Source organism: Austrofundulus limnaeus, unplaced genomic scaffold (assembly GCF_001266775.1).
Source record: "Austrofundulus limnaeus strain Quisiro unplaced genomic scaffold, Austrofundulus_limnaeus-1.0 Scaffold66, whole genome shotgun sequence".
NCBI lineage: Eukaryota > Metazoa > Chordata > Actinopteri > Cyprinodontiformes > Rivulidae > Austrofundulus > Austrofundulus limnaeus.
The window spans coordinates 661,753-676,880 of record NW_013952468.1 but is presented as its reverse complement, the minus strand read 5'-3'; the positions used below and the strand labels follow the sequence as shown (position 1 = coordinate 676,880).

General features: G+C 41.6%; 2 protein-coding genes across 5 annotated transcripts in view; both read left to right on the top strand.

Moving 5' to 3' along the window:
• cep170ab (centrosomal protein 170Ab) overlaps positions 1–10,754 on the top strand; it is a 13,052-nt gene extending 2,298 nt beyond the window's left edge. For 2 of the 4 annotated variants that reach the window (XM_014010228.1, XM_014010229.1), the window contains exons 5-19: positions 468–546; positions 744–802; positions 1,166–1,328; positions 1,498–1,635; positions 1,733–2,176; positions 2,274–2,644; positions 2,720–2,839; positions 2,968–3,100; positions 4,088–5,876; positions 6,064–6,172; positions 6,787–6,936; positions 8,404–8,492; positions 8,838–8,931; positions 10,149–10,200; positions 10,313–10,754. In XM_014010228.1, coding sequence (XP_013865682.1) covers positions 468–546; positions 744–802; positions 1,166–1,328; positions 1,498–1,635; positions 1,733–2,176; positions 2,274–2,644; positions 2,720–2,839; positions 2,968–3,100; positions 4,088–5,876; positions 6,064–6,172; positions 6,787–6,936; positions 8,404–8,492; positions 8,838–8,931; positions 10,149–10,200; positions 10,313–10,578 — 4,056 coding nt within the window. In that variant the 3' untranslated portion in view covers positions 10,579–10,754. The remainder of the gene's footprint in view (positions 1–467; positions 547–743; positions 803–1,165; positions 1,329–1,497; positions 1,636–1,732; positions 2,177–2,273; positions 2,645–2,719; positions 2,840–2,967; positions 3,101–4,087; positions 5,877–6,063; positions 6,173–6,786; positions 6,937–8,403; positions 8,493–8,837; positions 8,932–10,148; positions 10,201–10,312) is intronic. The other 2 variants (XM_014010231.1, XM_014010230.1) reach the window with 2 other exon arrangements.
• A 3,385-nt stretch (positions 10,755–14,139) lies between these two features.
• pld5 (phospholipase D family member 5) overlaps positions 14,140–15,128 on the top strand; it is a 16,117-nt gene continuing 15,128 nt past the window's right edge. The window contains exon 1 of the mRNA XM_014010219.1: positions 14,140–14,494. Within this exon, the coding sequence (XP_013865673.1) occupies positions 14,309–14,494 (186 nt within the window). The 5' untranslated portion in view covers positions 14,140–14,308. The remainder of the gene's footprint in view (positions 14,495–15,128) is intronic.

Sequence of the window (15,128 nt, the reverse complement as noted above, 5' to 3'; positions counted from 1 at the left end):
AATTAGGTGTCAACGATAGCCATGTGATGTGAGTATCAGTCACATGGAGGCAGGGCTTAAAAGCCTGAATTTAGCCTGAAACTCTCAGACTGAAAAAGTCTCTTGGAGGAGAGACGAAACATTTCATTAGAGAAGAACCCGTCCAGAAGACCTATACAATTTTTTTCTTTAAGGAATACTTTATATTCTCACACTTAATCCACAACTCATCAAAAACTGGTTGCTAACTCARCCAGTTTGGTTACAGTTTAATGGATTATAAAAAGCCAAGCAGGTTTTAATATTCTTATATCTCCTTATTCCTATTAGGTCAAAATAAATCAGAAAAAAGTGCTTCGGTTTGATACAAGTTTTGGTTTTTAGCTTATCGTTACATAAAGCTGACGTTAGGGAAATAAAAAAAAAAGTAGATAATCTCTCTTTCAAACTAAAGCCTATTATAAATACTTGTTGTCTTTGGTTTGCAGACATTTGTCAACGATGTGAGAATACAGGAGCAGACGTACGTCACRCTGAGAACCGAGGACAAGCTGAGGTTTGGATATGATATCCTTCGAGTTTGTTCTCGTGTCATCTGTCAAAACCAACTGCCGCCYGCAGGATGTGCCCGGGCAACACTGTAACTTAATCTGCTCTTGAATAGATGGGAATGCTCATTGTTCTCTGACTGCTGCATAATAGATGAGGCTATTAATGCTTCTCATTCCTGCAAAGCGCTCCTCTTGCACCTTAACCCGCCTCACATACCAACCTGTTCACCGTGGTTCGAGGAGAGCTGCATATACCCGAGGAGGCCCTCAAGGTTAGACAACATGCTGCGTTGAGGGGGGGATCGAAAAAGTAGCTAAAGTTTGCAGATTGAAGGGATCTTTCTGCTTAAAATTGTGCAGCCTTGTATTTTTTTTTTACTTTGTAGTAAAAAATATCAGAGTTCTGCTGAAGTGGGTGAAAGCTTCAGAAWTTTAAAACATGCTGTTTCATCAGGCCAAGCTAGCTGCAGAGAAGAGGATTTCAGCTTAATAAGCTAACAAAATGTGTCTTCGGAAACATGTAAAAGTTTGGCTCAGCAAAAGATAAAAAAAAATCAAATAAAATCTTTTTATTGGTTTGAAACAACTGTTTTGCTTTTTTTCCCTGTCTGAACGCATCTTTCTTCAACTGTCAGCATGAGAAACTGAGCAGTCAGCTGCAGATGATCCAGAGGAAACCTGCAGAGTCCGAATCCTCCAAACCTGAGGCGAAACCTTTTGAGACAGCCGCAACGCAAACGTGCGACGGGGCCACCGCCAAACCCTCAGAGCCCGGCAGGTCGGAGGAGAAAACAACAGGTGAGCCTCAGGTCAACGTTTCTTTTTATCAATTTCATTTATTTTGTTTTATTTCTGGACTCCACGCTACAATTCTTACAGTGTTCATGTGTGCAAATGCTTCAAACTCAACTCCATCAGGGAGCTCTAAGGGGTTTCATATGATTAACTGAAGACCTGTTTTTGGCAGGAGACACGGCGGTATTGAAAAGAGGCACACCCCTTTATGGGCAGCCTGCTTGGTGGGGCGATGGAGATGCTGATGAGCAGCATCCGGGAAGACCTGAAGAAAAGAACTTAGAGCGAAGAAGAGAAAAGTTTGAGACAGGTGAAATATTACAGGACAGATGTTTTAATTTTGCATTTAAAGTGTTTAATAGTTAAATTCATAAAGATAATATTTATAATCAGTGCACTTCCTACAGACAACAAGAAAAGTGCAGACATCACAAAGTCTGGCCCTCAGACAGCCTCAAACCAAGAGCCGAGTCACGTCAAAATACCAACTAAAGACCCTCCAACAGGTAAAGTGAGTGAAACCCCCTCACAAGATCAAGAGTCTGGTGTTTCCGCTGCAGAACCCGTCCACGGACACGCCTCCTTCACCATCCAGTTTGACTCTGGAGCATCAGGTAAAGTGACTGTCAAAGATCGAGTGGCAAAGGTCGGACCAGAGACCAGGCCACATCCTAAAAGGGCCGTCGGAGAGGAGCTGAGCCCACTTCAGACGGCCATGGTGGCGGCGGAGGTAAAAGTTGCTGACTGGCTGGCTCAAAACGAGCTGCCGCTTACTCTTAAAGAGACGGCTGCGGAGGATGATGGAGAAAGTGTGAAGAGCGATGTTCCTGTGCAGATGAAGAGCCTTAAAGGTTTGTGTGAAGAACACAAACTAAGATTCTGTTGAGTTATTTTGTTATTTTTTGACACATCTGTTGCCTTCGCCTCCGTCTAYCGTTCACATGCCAGGCAGTAAACACGAGGACGGGACTCAGAGTGATTCAGAAAATGCTYTGGGGGAGCAGCGGAGGGCTGCGGCTCTGGAGGAGCGCTCCTGGGGGCTTTGGGGCGGCGCAGGGATGAAGATCAGAGAAGGCCGCGCGAACGTACCGGAAGGYCTCTTCGCCGAGGAGGACAGTCCTGCCCGGCGCCGCAGGCCCGCGACTGCTAAAGGAGCGAGCCGATTTGTGGAGAGGCGACGAGGCTCCGCCCCACATCAACAAAGTGGACGCGATGAGAGCTATCGCCACGGGGATGAGCACAGCGACAGGGCGACTTACACCATTGATATGGAGAATGGAAACAATGACGAAGAAGATGCTAGGAAACTGATCGACAAAGTGAGAATGATTTAACGTTAAAACCTTTCAAACTTAAGTCGTTATTTATTTATATTAATAAATATATATTTTTAGGTGTTTGGTGTGGATGAGCAGTGTGTTTCCAGGTTGGGAGGTACAAACCAAAGAGAGAGGATTTCTTCCCAGCAGTCTGGTTCCAGAGACAGAGGAAAGCCTGGACGACTGGAGACAGAGGTGCAAAAACTTTTTTTTCTAAAAGTGACTTAAATTTTATCTAGTTTTAGCAGTAACAGAGCTCAGTTCAAATTAAATTCAGATAGGAGTGCGAGGCTTTTATTTTTTATCGATCATGTTTTATTCAGATCTTGGCTGAAGAGCTGATGGTGGGGGGTCCTCGCTGGGTGTCACAGTGGGCTACTCTGGCTGCCAGTCACATTAGGACAGACCCTGAGGGATCAGGGTGTGAAAACCAAGCAATGATCGCAGAGGACCGAGGTAATAAATAGGGTTTTTTTATTTTTATTTTAAGCATACAATATCCTGTCGTGAATTCAAAGTTTAGGTAAAATAATTCTACAACAAATTGAGTGTAGTCATTTACATAGCAGTCCATGCATTTAACCAAATACCCTCTGCTGTGATACCAAATACTGAATACAAAAGCACCAGGCCATTAATGTGTCTTTGGCTCATCATGTCACGTAATTCATTTGCTGCTCAAAGAAAGTTCCATTTTAATAACCAGAGTCAAATCTAAATAAAAATGTTTTTACTTTTTTTACTGTTACAGCTTTTAACTTTACATTCTGCACATTTTTCTGCATTGACAAAAGCAGTGGCAGATCTAGGATTTTTTTTTTTTTTTGAGTGGGGGGGCCATCAAGGGGGCCACAATATTCATAGAGGGGCTGAGTATTTTTTTTTTCAACGTGGCACATAAATACCCAGTTTTGGTAAGGTGCAAAYATTTTACCAGTCAAATATTCAAACACTTGTAATATATAATGTAATTAAACATTAATAATTTTAAAAAAGCTTGTACAGTGAACACTGCTTACCCATTTTACATGTTTTTTCACTGTACATAGTTAAATACTCTCAAACACACAGCATGTGAGAAAGTCCAGCTAATGTTGGTGACTTGAAAGAGTTTTTTGCAGGATTGTTCAAATTTTCTTAAGAAGAGAAAAAGACTTCTGTTAGCTTGATTCTTGCTGAACTTTCTTATTTGACTCATCAGCGCCACTAGTGTTTGGACATGGAACTGCATCCCGCATCAGTGCTCTCAGGCAAAGGATCAGTGACAGGACAGGGGCACTTCAGGGGGCCAATCAGATTTTAGCTGGGGCCAAAGCCCTCGTGGCCCCACCCCTAGAACCGCCCCTGGATGAAAGTAACAAACTGCTAGGTACTCTGTTAGCAAAGTAAAAGCGTAAAGCCAGCAGTGATGAATGCACTTTCATTTTTCGCTCTTATTTTCAGCTGATATAAGTGAATTCAGCCACACTGCTGCCTCCTCTGCGCACACAGAGCGTAAAAGGAGAACCCTACCTCAGCTACCTGGCGAGGAGGTCATCCTCGGGAGAAGGAGCCCGGGAGCAGGCCTTCGCACAGATCTGGGGGAGAAACAGGACACAGAGCTGCAGGAGAAGGAGAACCAAGGCGAGAGGATCTCCAGAGGAAAGAATCAGCCCGAGCACGACACCGGAGGGGTCGGCAGCCAYGGGAGCAGCCCCAGTCGCTCCTCACCAGCCAAATCCCAGGACAGCGGTGGAGGGAGATCAGGCCAGCCAGGTGGGCTGGCCAAACTCCCCCCTCGTCCGTTGACCAGTGGGGAGAGGAGAATGGAGGAGGCAAGGAGGAGGAAAAGGGAAGAGGAAAAAGCCAGAGACAGTAGTGGGAAACCATTGCTGAGGCAGGAGAGTTTCACTGTGGAGAAACCCAGTTCCAACGTGCCTATAGAGCTCATCCCACGCATCGATGGGCTCACATGCAGCAGAACTCAGACTAAAGATGCCGCCATTGACAGCGTCACGCTGCAGAAAGACTCAGAGGCTGTGGCAGCTTTTCTGGAGACCACTGTGTCAGACCAAGGTGATCCCCCGAGCCAGTCCATTGAAGGCTCTGTGTCTCCAGAGTCAGACGTGGACACAACGAGCACCGTCAGTCAGGCAGATGGAGTGAGGAAAGTAGTCCAGAAGCGTCGSACTCTAGCAGGGCAGCAGAAGGAGAGAACTGTAGTGTGCTCATCTAACAAGGGGCCTACTGAGGGCAGGGACACTCAGGACCGGAGGGTCAAGAACAGAACATCTGGTCCTCAGCAGCCTAGCCGCCCTTGGACTTCCCTGGACCTCACTGATGATGATGTCAACTCTAGCTCAGTCCTTTCTGACTCACAGCCCACCTCCAAGCAGGAAAYCAGAGGCTCGAATGTTAGAGCTCAAGCTGGGAGCACAGCCGTCGGGACCAAGTCTAATCGGACCAGGGTCACCCAGACCTCAGCTTCCTCTGCACCCAGTAAAACCGCAAACGCTCCCAAACCTAGACCCACCCGGACATCTCTGCTGAGACGAGCCCGGCTGGGGGATTCMTCGGATACTGAACCTGCTGATATGGACCGGCTGTCAGTGGCCTCCGAGGCCTCCACGGCTAGTTCTACGTCCAGGACAGGGATGGCAAGAAGGGGAATGTCCAGGATAGAGGCACTAGCGCAGCCAAGAAGACCGCGGGTGGCGTCTCCGTCTGCTCAGAGCGACTCGGAGGCCACCGTGACAAGAGGCAGGGGTCTGGGTTCTCGCACTGCCGCAGGGGATTATGCAGCCAGACAAGGACTGAGAGGAGCCAACGTGGCTTCTTTGTCCGGACCCCGAGCCAGAGCCAACAGCGCCTCCAAGCTGCCAGATAAAAGCAAAGGAACCTCCTCCCATGGACATGCCACTCCTGCATGTAAGTRGRATAAAAACTCRWATCAAATATGCAGTTTGTTTAGTAATGACAGACATCATTCTGCACTGGGCTCCTCAGCTGGCACGCAGTGGCGCCGGCTTCCTGTGGAGTACGCCTCCACCTCAGAGGACGAGTACGGCTCGAATCGTCACGCATCCAMGCAGGGCCAAACGAAGCCAGCCCTCCCTTCAACGCGAGTGGCCCATTTAGGAGGCTCGGCCCCGGCRTCGCCCAACCCTGCAGGCCTGGCTGCCTTCAAGCAGAGCTCCAGGGACCAGGATGAGTWTATGAGAGACTGGACAGCACACAGCGAAGAAATAGCCAGGTATGTAGGTGAGAAGCACAGATGACTCATGGCTTCTACATTTAAATCATCTTTCCTACTTGATGTGCTTTTTAAATCAATTTTAGTTGGATGTAGTTTGTTTATAAGGTGTGGGAATTATCTATTGCCACAGAAAACAATATATTTTACAGATATGATATTTCCTAAAGCTTTTTTTTATCTTTAGGATTAGCCAAGATCTAGCCAAGGATTTAGCCATGCTTGCCAAAGAGATTCATGACGTGGCGGGAGAGATCGACTCAGTCAGCCCTGCAGCAACCGACCCTGGAGCTCTGGTACGCACATGTGCCATATGCTGTGTATAAATATGTGTAGGCATGTAATGTTAAGCCATTATATAAAAAACATATTATGGGATAACTTCTCCTCTGTTCATGCATTTATTTATTTAGTATTTTATTTTTTTGTCACTTCAGTAAGAAAAATAACTTGAGTATTATTTTCTTAATTTCTTCATCATCAGTGACTTTTATAAAGAGGAAAGAGGAAAGGAGAAAAAGGGGAAATGTATTTGGAAAGACTGAAAGAGAGATTAGAAAATATTTTAAATTTACACCAAGAAAACACAAGGCAACACACCCGACATCTCTCTGCTCACCTGAAAATAAACAGATATAAGAAAACGTAGCAACAAAATACATATCTATATAATAATAAAAATTATTAGAATTTTTCTGTAAAGCATGTATATGTATATACTGTATACCCATATATACACATATAGATATGTACAGTATGCATACATACTGTACATACAGTATATATACACACACTCAGTGACCAGTCAGAACCCCCTGCTGAACACCGGTTTGTGAGCGGTTGTKAGCATGCATGTACAAGATTTCTCCAATGGAATATTTAATAGTRTTTATTTTTTTCTTACCCGAAGGAGTCTGCATTTGATGATGGCTTGGGTGGTCCCTCCACGCAGCAGAACAGCACTCTGGGAGCTAACGGGCAGCGCGTAGAGCTTCGGCAGCGAGGCTCTAACGATCATAGCTCTCGTTCTATCCGTCGACAGACGTGGAACAGAGATGATGTGAGTCTGTGATGCTTGTTTTTACATAATGAGTATGTAATTCTGGCAATCTCTTTTTTTTTATTTTAACCCCCACTTTTTTAGTAATTGCCACACCAAATTACTAAATTAGTTATTTATTTAAAATTAGTACAGCAAAATATTACCATAAGTCTGAGCCTCGGCAGAGAGATCTGTTTGTTGCAGCTTCTGTATATAAACTCTACCTTGAGTTTTTGTTTTATTTTTTTTTTCATTTATGATAGTCAGGATTAGTACCACAACAAGCGCAGTAAGCCAAACTTAATGTTAGATGCTCAGTAACTAAAACACAACTTTACATCTATAATTCTAACTCATTTTATATGAATAAATAGAAGTTATTACTCTTTGACCTGCAACTAAAAAGATACATCTGCTCATAGGAGCAAGAAGACCTGATCATGTAGGGTCGTGCTGTCCTCTTTTCTCTGCCTCTCTGTTTTTTACTGGACTGAATTTAAAATCTTTGTACTGTTTTTTTAAAGCTTTTATTGGTCCAGGCTGATCCTACTTAGAGGAACTTTTACTTTATCTTACGTCATAATGTCAGCTAACTATGTTTTGGATTTTCCAAGATCTTAATACAAAAGCAGAGGTGATCTTTCCTTTGACGTGACTTTTCTTAATAAGTGGAATATACTTTATCTGTTTAAAAACTGTCCAAAGCTTAAAACTTTAAAGGCTTTTATTAAGAAGCACCACCTCTCATTTGCATTTGACTTAAGATAAGCTTGACTTGATTAAATCCTGTGTGTTTTCCTTAATGTGGGATTTTTATATTTAACTTTTTCTGGAATGATTTTATTACTTTTTCAAATGTTTCACCTCATTCTTATTAAAAGGACTCTTTACATTTTATTGTGATATTGTTTTATTGATTTCATTGCTTGTGATGTTAATTTGGACCTATTCACAGTCACAAGGACTGATTCTTCTCTTGTGTAATTTCATTTTTTGTTATTTTACTTGTGTAAATGTTGTTTCAGCATTCACATTATGTTGTTTTTTATTCATTTTTTAGCAAGCTACTTCTGCATACTTAGTAAAACACATCAAAAATGTTCAACTCATTCAGAAAATGGAAGTTGTGATTTCAGTTTTGTGTAAATTTTACACTTTTCCAAATGTAAATGGTCCATGTTGAGATCTCTTTGATTCATTCTAAATAATTTTCTTTAAAATCTGCTTCAGCAAACTTGCCTTGCTACAGATATAATTTAGCTGTTTTTAGCTAGTGTTTAGTGTCTTTTAACATTTATCTAGTGCTTTACTACTTTAAGCTTTTAGCTCCCATTTAGCCACTTCAACAACCTTCAACCTTCTCTGAGATGAGATTCTGGGTTCCTGTCTTTGGTTTTGTGCTGTTGTCCACATTGACATTAACTAGAGTCAGTGAAATTTCACAATCCATTTCATTCGTTACAGTCGTGTCTTTTTTGCTCTCAGGCGATCCTGGACAGCATGCTTCTAGCTTCTGTGACGCAGCTCTCAACCAGGATACGTCAGTCTGTTGATAAAACAAGCTGCAAAGTCAGGTGAGATTTGCACAGTTACACTCTACAGTTCTATCATTTCTGTTCTCAGAAAAGAATAAATCGATAATTTCGCCATCAAAACAGAATTGTAGAGTTGAGTGGAAAAGGATTTCTGTTTGTTCTGTGTTGAAATGAGGCCGGCTGACTGAGTCTGAGTGGCACATCACAAAGTTTTACTCTGTCAACCAGCAGCACGTTTTTCCCATTAGGCTGACAGGTCAAAGGATCTTTTTTTAACTGGAGACAATTATTCTAACTGTCAGYTAATACTTCTAACAATATCTATATTAAGCATATTTTTTAATATATTTTTTTACTTTAATCTATTTTTGAAACAACTTCAAGGATCCTTTTCAAGGATAAAGAGCGAAAATGGGAGGAAATTGAKACCAAACTGCAGGCAGAGCATGACTCCTTACTGCTCAAGAGCTCCAATAAGGTGAGGAACATGTTCATTGAATTAGATTTTATTTTAAGGAAGTCTTTTTTAGGCCTATGTTTGAATTTGTTTATCTAAATGGCTACAGCTCTGTAGTTTCTCATGGCATGAAAGGAAGTGTGGAAAAATGCATTCTGTTAGGCCTTTAGTAAAATTAYGTTTTTGTTAATTACCTCCACCAAGGTAATGTTTTCGGTCGCGTATGTCTGTCTGTCGGTCTGTCATTCTGWCTCTGGACAACATTACTCAAAAACTTGTGGACTGATTGTCATGACATTTTTACCACATGTGGGTACTGGCTCAAGTAACACACCTTTAAATGTTGGTGATGTTCCGGATCACGATGCGGATACTGGAATTTTTTTTCTTTTAACACTCTGAGATAGGCAAAGCTGTGATGCTTTCACAGGGCGTGGGTTTCAAAGTGTCCAGCAGGTGGCACTGTAGTATTGGTGTGCCCCTTTGTAACTCTATTACAGGATTGGGGGAAACTGGTCTTGGCGGAGGTTTGCACTCTCCGAGTGCTTCTAGTTAACTTTAAAATCCTGCAGAATAATGATTGCTTAGTCTTGCTAAACAAATCTGTGTTTTTATAAGATGGATTAAAGGTTATAAAATCTTTCACCGGTTGATATTAAAGTAATCAGATTTTTAGCAAGATATTTAATGAACAGAACCAAACAAGTAGAAGTTTAAATGTTTTGTTTTCCATTTAAGTCCATTTATTATGTTAGTACTGTTCAAATAAATMTTTTCAGAAGAAGCTCTGTAAATCTGAGCACTCAGCTGCAGCAGTATGGTGAATAGCAGTGCTACTTGAGTTATTTGGGAATAAAAGTAAAGATTTGTGCAGCTGCCTTTGACGCCGCAGTTCAAATACACATTTCATAGATGAAAGTCCACCAAATAAGGTTGTTTTATCAAGAAAWAGAGCAAAGRAGAAGAGTTACAAGCCRAACTTCATAAAAGTTTTGYCTCTCTCAGGARCAGAGAGATTAATCTGGCCCAGACTGTCCTCATGTGAACCCCTGAAGAGAAATGTYGGACCACAAGTCACAAAGCTCATAAAGCATTAGTCGGTGTGATGGGCTCCACTCCAAACCTTTTTCGGCAGCAATAAAGAGATTAATCAAGCTGATTTATTTGCTCTGAGAGCTTTCAGTTATTAAATCGCACCCTTGACTAGCCTTGTGTTTTTAATTTCTTGATCTTAACAGGAGATTTCAACAATTATTCAAGACCTGAAGAAGGTGGAATGGCAACTCGCAGGTAGGAACTTTCTGGTTTTATTAATGCCTCAAAACAAAAACTAATCTTTATAAATAAGTAGAAGTCAAGGAGCATTAAAACACTCAAGTTGTTTTCTGCTCCAAACTGACAGTAATCGACATGATGGTGGACCCAGATGGTACTCTGGATGCCCTGTCCAACTTGGGCCTGACGAGTCCTTTAGCTCACCAAAAGCTCAGTCCTGGGACTCAGCAGGGGGCGTCAGCGTCTCATCCTGGAGCTGAGGCGGCTCTGTGCAGCTCACTCTCAGCCCCCAGGCCTGAAGGACGATCTAGTGAACCCTGTGGATCCTCGGATCAGACTAAAGTGGCAGAGCGGGACCCAGGGACCCAGCAACAGAATACATCCTACAAATGACAAACCTAGGAACTAATTTACAATGCTTTCTTTATATGAGACTAAACCTACACGGAAAATCTCAGAAAAGACTTTGGTCCGAGGTTTTAGGATTTCTTAAGGTTTGTTTTTTTAGAGACGAGTGAGGAGTTATGCCTTTTTCATGTTGTCAAAATAAATCCTGTTGGGATAGTGGACTTTTGAAACRAAACTCTTTGGACAACGGGTACATTTGAAGAAAATCCTACAATATTTACTGCTACCCTTATTACATTACAGTAACCCATGTTTTTATGTTGCAGCTCACTGTTAGTAGCCATTACCTGCTAAAGCTACATTAGGGATGCACCAATACCAGCACTGGTTATCAGTCTGATACTGCATGTGTACTTGTACTCAAAAAGTGTTCCAATACCTCAGTATCAATACMGCTTTGAGGCAACAGTTGAACAAAAAAGGGCCTTGGGAATATAAGGATCTGAGCCCGAGTTTCTTACCAATCTCACCACTCAAGACACTGACAAGTAAATAAAGGCCTCCATCATCATCATCACTGAGGTGAAAAATAACATTTTTGTAAAGCATGAGAGTGGTGTAGGAGTTATTTATTTGGGAATAAAGATTTGAGCCGTGCGCAAGTTGGTGAGTCAGCAAGTCTAACCCGGCAGACCCCAGTTAGCTCCATCACAGGTCACTGATGAGCCTGAAAAGCTACTTAATGAACTGCTTAATGAGCAGCAGCTGTGGTTCACTAATTCTTCAAAACACTATTTTTTACTCATGCTCCTGAAAGCTTTGTTCCATTGTTTTTTTAATGCTTACATTTCAGCTTTTAACAAAGTTGTTGGGTATGAAAAGTGCCTCCATTGTGCTGAAAGTGGTTGTCAAACACGATGGGCATTTTAATTTATTTTGGCACTTGAGGGGGAGGTGACATTGGAAGAAATAATTTTAAGCCAGGCAGTGGTCTACGTAGTGCAAAGAGGTCTCTAATTCAATGCCACAGTCATCACACAGACCATTGTCATGGAGTCCCATCACTATTTTGTGGTGAGCAGGTTGTGCCCAGTTAGGACTCCAAACATAGTACTTAGAGTTTTCATTGTCAGGGCTATGAGAGCTTTCCCAAACCTTAGGTTTGGGCCGTTAATCAGTTCCCATGCCTGTCTACAGTCCGTCAGCTCCCTCCAGCGGATTGAGTGTTGACGTCTAATCCAGGCCTGTGGGGCAGTCCCACAGACTGTTGTTGAGGTACCTACAACAGGCTCTGGTTCTTTGAAGTGAGCCTGACTGCCAGCTCTTGCAAGTTAGTCAGCTCTCTCATCACCGTTAATACCAGTATGTCCTGGTACCCATTTAACAGTAACAGTGTTATCTCTCCCAGTTGGCTGACTGCTTCGGTACACTCCCAAGCCAGTAATGACGTAAAGCGTGGCCCTCGGAGAGCTTTAATAGCAGCTTGGCTATACTTGTTGGAATAAAACTGTTCAAATGTAAACACTTGTTTTTAGACTAGGTTTGAAAAGATGTGGTATTTGTGCATCCCTAAGCTAAAAGATTTGAAATCTGTTATTAATGTGACTGGGACCTCAGTCCTTGGATTAACTGTTACTGAGACCAATATTTGTCRGGCAGAAAGCCAAAACAGGAAACCAAATGAAAAGGATTCGATGGTGTCAAAACAGAACTCAAAATAAATACGKTTGTGATTTCAAAGCTGCCATAGGATGATTTATAAAACATAAAAATATATATTTCCCCCTGTTTGTAATCCAGTTACTTACATGTCTTAGCAATGGAATAGAAACAGTGGGTATTTCATGAGTAAAAAAACAGTAAAAAGTGTAAAAAAAACAGTTAWAAACTTTCCCCATATCAACTTTCTTGTGCTAACGTCATATGAATTCAGTGTATCAAAAGCAGCCTGGTGATTAATAGAAATGGAACAATCTAATGTAGCTTCAGAGAAAAGTTTGTCACAAGTGGCCTGGATCCAACAATCATCACAGATAGTAGGGAATGATCAGAGAGAAGTGAAATTTGTGTCTTTGCACATTGAAACACTGATGTACTCGCATATTAAAAACTTATCTACATGGGACCAGAGCAAGATACGTCTTTATCCCATTTCTGTTTTGTTTTTTTACAAAAAGCATTGTTTTAAACCAGCCGTCGGTACATGAAAGATGTTTCTTTTGATTACGGAATTAAAAGTTGTGTTGAAACCAGCATAGACAGGGACTACCTCCAAGTCCTGCAGCTGCATTTCATCAGTAAAATTGCAATGAAATAATGAATCATGTATTGACTGTACGTTTTCCAATGTCTTGCCTCCTACCGATGTTTACACTTGAATGTAACCTGAAAAAACTGTTGAAAAACCTTTTAGCCAAAACAACGTTAATAAAAACCAATTAWTGTGTTCTCAGCATACTTTGTTCAGAATTTAGTTTGAGCATTTAAACTTTAAGTTTTGTATGCCTTATCTTTTTTAWCAGTGTGTTTAATGTTGACCTTTATGTTTTGTTTCCAATAAAATGCATGAAACCAGCTGTCACTTAAATATTCTTTCACATCTAATTAACATGGTTGGTCAGAAAATAAACTTTTAGGCCATTTAAAATAAAATGTGTTTTTACAAAAATTTAATAAGTTATCAAAGACGTTTTTAAACTGCAGAATCAAGATTTTGATCTAATTGTGAGTTTATTCACTTTGTTGCATCATTTAAAATACAGGAAATTGTGAGTGTAGTGTGAAATATTTAATTTTTATATAAATATATATAATTTCTAAATTTGTTTTTTTAGTAGGGAAATCTAATATTTAGTTTTTCTGGAATTTGAATGTTTATAAGTATGCTTTTAGTTAATTTGCATATATTAAACAAAAATTTATAAACATTTTTCCTCATTTTTATTGGAATGCCTCTTTACAGTGTTGATTTCATTGCTTATAAAGTAAAATTTGACCAATGTACAGTTACAAGGACAAAGATGATTATTTTTTCATGCAGGGGCAGAGACAGGGGTGACCGGGGTGGAATGTGYCACCCCTGGCACCTGATTGGCCACCCCAGGTACCAACCCCAAATGATTGACAAGTGAGGTGGTGTTTCCATGTGGCAATTCAAAGATGGGCATTTAATGAGAAACTTGTTTTGCYAGCTGGGGTAACTTTCAGATTGTCACATGTATTGATCAAGACTGCCACCAAACCAAATTTCAGCTCATTTGTTATTAAACTTTTAAATATAATAATAATAATAAAAAAWATTGTTCTTAAACCTTTTTTTTCCAGCACTCTGTATCCTAGTATTGAACTGAACACGTGAGGAGCAACCTGATTTTCTGTGTTCAAGATGCAGAGAGCATATCTTCATGTCGGTAACTCCTCTCACACTTCTATCAATCTGATTATTCTGCTTCAGAGGCTGCGTCTCTACAGCCAGGCGGCAGCTCTTGTTGCTCTTCCATCCATCGTCTTTCCCCGCCCACCGGGGAGACTGTCAGCTACACACACACACATACACAGACACACACACACACTCCCTCCCCTGTGAGTGTTGGAGAGTGAAAAGGCTCGAGACACAAACATTTCAAGGTGTGTTCAGTGGCTCAGACAGCACAGAGAGCAGGAGCAGCTGATTCAGCTTCTGAAAGACAGATTAAAAAGAAAAGAGAGTAGACGGCAGGGTGACAGCGTGTGTGTGTGTGCGCGTGAACATCAGAGTGTGTCTTCATCTCGGCAGATGGTGTCCGTCCACAGGTCATCAATGGAACTGTCAGCTGATCCACAAATGGAGGGACAGGAGGAGGCTCCCCCAGCACCACTGGCCTGTGTGTCCCAGGTGAAAAGCAGCAGCTACAGTTCTGTGCAGCAGCAGGGCTACTCCGCCACCCTCCTCCTGCGGCGCAAAGACAAAAAACTGGAACAGGTGAGCCAAACCTCTCAAGTAGACCTTCAAAAACCTGTGTGTGGCCATCAAAACAGATAAGCTGTTGTTGTTTTAATTAAAATAGAGAACAGKGAGTATTGCATGGAACTGGGTGTTTACTGGGTTTTGGTCATTTAGAAGATACAGAATTGGGCCTTCAGTCACAGCGACATGCTGGGAGTCCAGAAGAAACCGTTAGTCTCTTCCACAGGAACTCGTTTCACTGCATGACTGAACTGGCTGCTTCTACATGCGGCTGAGCTCTGTTGCTCTAATGGGAATTGATTTCCACTTTCTGTTGCTGTCACCACAGCCATGTAACCTGAACAGATGCCAAAGATGTAGTAATAATGATTACAAGGAAATACATCAACCAGATATTGAGCTTGTTGGGATACTTGTTGCAAACAGCTGCCAAATCTTTAATGTTATTGTGTTTGTTTGCTGTGGAAGCTCCTGCAGAACCAGAGATTACTTGTTGAAAACTGAGGAATCAAACATAAAAACATCATCTTAAACTGTTAAATGATGCAATTTGAAAAAGCTTCCAGTAATTATCCAGATACAGCGGGTAAAATAAGTATTGAACACGTCACCATTTTTCTCAGTAAATATATTACTAGAGGTACTAATG